Source organism: Octodon degus, unplaced genomic scaffold (assembly GCF_000260255.1).
Source record: "Octodon degus isolate 3935 unplaced genomic scaffold, OctDeg1.0 scaffold00083, whole genome shotgun sequence".
Lineage (NCBI taxonomy): Eukaryota > Metazoa > Chordata > Mammalia > Rodentia > Octodontidae > Octodon > Octodon degus.
Window position 1 is genome coordinate 11,566,765 of NW_004524659.1, and position 2,834 is coordinate 11,569,598.

General features: G+C 51.7%; 1 protein-coding gene and 1 long non-coding RNA gene across 2 annotated transcripts in view; one reads left to right on the forward strand and one right to left on the reverse strand.

Annotated features, from left to right (window-relative positions):
• Med29 (mediator complex subunit 29) overlaps positions 1-1,324 on the forward strand; it is a 5,150-nt gene extending 3,826 nt beyond the window's left edge. The window contains exon 4 of the mRNA XM_004636805.3: positions 1,019-1,324. Coding sequence (XP_004636862.1) covers positions 1,019-1,261 — 243 coding nt within the window. The 3' untranslated portion in view covers positions 1,262-1,324. The remainder of the gene's footprint in view (positions 1-1,018) is intronic.
• LOC111818217 overlaps positions 1-2,834 on the reverse strand; it is a 9,127-nt gene that overhangs the window by 3,496 nt on the left and 2,797 nt on the right. The gene's annotated exons all lie outside the window — the stretch shown is intronic.

The window sequence follows — 2,834 nt, forward strand, 5'->3', positions numbered from 1 at the left end:
ATTGTGCCCCAGTCCCTGAGCTTGCCGAAGCAGGTGCTTAGTCCACTGGGCTATCTCATGGGCCCTAGATTTTGTTTTTTGTTTTTTTTTTTTTTGCAGAACCAGGGATTGAACTCAGGCCCTTGTACTTGCCAGGCAAGCGCTTATTCTACTGAGCCATCTCCCCGGCCCTTTGAATTTTTAATATAACCCTGAGGGCACTGGGAGCCATAGAGAATTTTAAGGGAAAAAATGGACCCATTTGCTTTTAGTAATATGTGGTTCAGGGAGGAGTTTCCAGGCTGAGGCTCAGGGCTATAATTGGAATGGTAAAATCTTCCTAAGATGAGAGCCCACAAGAAGCTGTAGTTTGGGGAAGGATATGAGGGGTGGGAATGTCAGAGGCTAGGGACAGTGATGTAGGCACCACCGCTGCAGAGGTAGAAGCTTGAGAGATGTGTATGGGTGTGGCAGCCCTGGCAGGGCATGACAAGAGAAAGAAGAGCCTAGGAATTGCTGCAGAGGTCTTGGGTAGAATAAGGAGCACCTAGAAGGAGCAGCCAGAGAAGTAGGGGAGAAACTTGGGATGGGTGCTGAAGGGAGGCCACTGCCAAGCCTGGGGTTTGGATAGTTAATTCTAGCTAACGTTCATCAGTTACGATCAGTTAAAACAACATGCCAGGGGGGCTGGGGAGATGGCTCAGTAGAATAACTGTTTGCCTAGCAAGGGCAAAGGCCTGAGTTCAATCCCCAGTTCCGAAAAAAAAAAAAAAAAAAAAAACATGCCAGGACCAGCACCAGGGTCTTACATCCCTATTGTCACCTTATTCAGCAGGGAAAGGAAGTTATTAAACCCATTTTCCAAACAGGGAAACTGAGGCTTAGGAACAGTCACATGTCTCATGATTGGCAGAGTTGGGCTCTTAACTTCAAGACTTTAGGGGTCACCAAGCCAAACAAGCTGCCCCAGGATGGTAATGGGGGCGCTGTATGCACCTGGAGTGAGGCTGATGCTGCACCCTTGCCTGTCTGTCTACAGCGCCTGGCACATGAGTGCCTGTCACAGAGCTGTGACAGTGCCAAGCACTCTCCAACGTTAGTGCCCACAGCCACCAAGCCCGACGCTGTGCAACCGGACAGCCTGCCATACCCACAGTACCTGGCCGTCATCAAAGCCCAGATAGCTTGTGCCAAGGACATTCACACCGCCCTGCTGGAGTGTGCCAACAAGGTCACAGGCAAGACGCCCACGCCACCCACTGGCCCTGGGGGCACCCTCTGAGGTGGCTTGGCAATGAGGGTGGGGTCAGAGTGAATGAAAAGTGATTTAAACCAAAGCACTGTGATCTCATTTATATTCTCATCTGAACACTGCAGCTGCAGCCAGCAGGGGGCAGTGGCTGCCAGCAGGGGGCAGTGGCTGCCAGCAGAGAACATGGTGGGTAGGACGTTTTGTGCCACCGCCTCTCCCCATTGGTGTCCGCCTCCACCTTCCCTCCCTTGGCTGGAATAGACCAGAACTTTGCCCCCTGACAACCTTTGCTCTAGGGGCCCTGTCCTTGCCCAGTCTGGGTGTGGTGCCCTGCCTGGCCCTTCTTATCCACTCCTTTTGAGTCTTTCCCAGTGGGGGTAGTTTGCTTTTTCTAGCTCTTTTCTCTTGCTCCTCTTTCTCTTCCTCTTTTTTTGGTAACTGTTTTGGCAATTGTCTTACTTCGTCTTGTTTTGCTTTGAACAGTGACATACTGCCAGGCGTGGTGGCCCATGTCTGTAATCCTAACCCTTCTGGAAGCTGAGGCAAGACGATCACTATGAATTTGAGCCCAACCTAAACTTCATTAAAAAACAAAACAAAACAAAACCCTGTCTCAAAAAAAAAAAAAAGCCAAAAAATGTAACATAACCTTAAGATAGACTTGAACTTTTTGTTCCCCCACACACACACTGGTGATTGAACCCAGAGCCTGCTTGTTGAGTTACAGCCCTTGAAAAAAAAAATTTTTTTTTTTTGAGACAGGGTCTTGCTAAGCTACTTGGGCTGGTCCTGAATTTTCCATCCTCCTGCCTCAGCCTCCCCAGTACTGGGATGATAGGCATACACTATTGTATAAGGCTCTTGGTCCTAGCTTTTGTCCCTATCTCTGCTCCCTTCCTGGTCCCGTGGCTCCCTGTCTGCATCTCTTTTGGTATCATCTGCCTCCCAACCCTAAATAGGACTCTCCCTTTAAAATGAGCCAGAATCCCTGAGTTATGGGGGCTAGTCAGGAGCTTCATTTTCAGGGGTCACAGCTAAGCCCAGAGTCCCCTGGCACCTCCATGTAACTCCAGCCTCTAGGGTTGGAAAAGAGAAGAGGGGTCTCCGCCTTGAACTTAGCCTCTGACTAGGGAGCAAGCAGCCCCCACCCGTCCCCAGGCCCTGCGTCAGCGGAACTCCAGCACAGGCATTGTGCAATCTGTGGGCAGCCTGGCCCAGCTGGATGCCTGGGTCCCTATATTTTTAGCCCCAAAGGAGAAGTGAAAGGCCTGGGCAGGGGTGAATCATCAGTCCTGTGGAAGAACACAGCTCCGGGAAGCAGGCCCTGGGCAGGGGGCTTTGAGGACAGAGTGCACCACCAGGCTCCCCAGTGCTTCCCTAGGAGCCTGGTCAGCTAGCTCAGTGTGGCCTTGAGGCCTGGGCAAGTGCAGGGTGGAACAGAGGGACCAGCCCAGGCCCAGCTGCTGGGTAGGGTGTGAAGGGCCCAAATGACTCAGCCTTGTCGGGGAACTGCCCCACCCAGCACCTTCTGTGTCCTGGTTCCCATGTTACCATGAGGGGCTTCTGTCCCAATCTCCATGTCTGTAAGAAAAACCCTGAACCA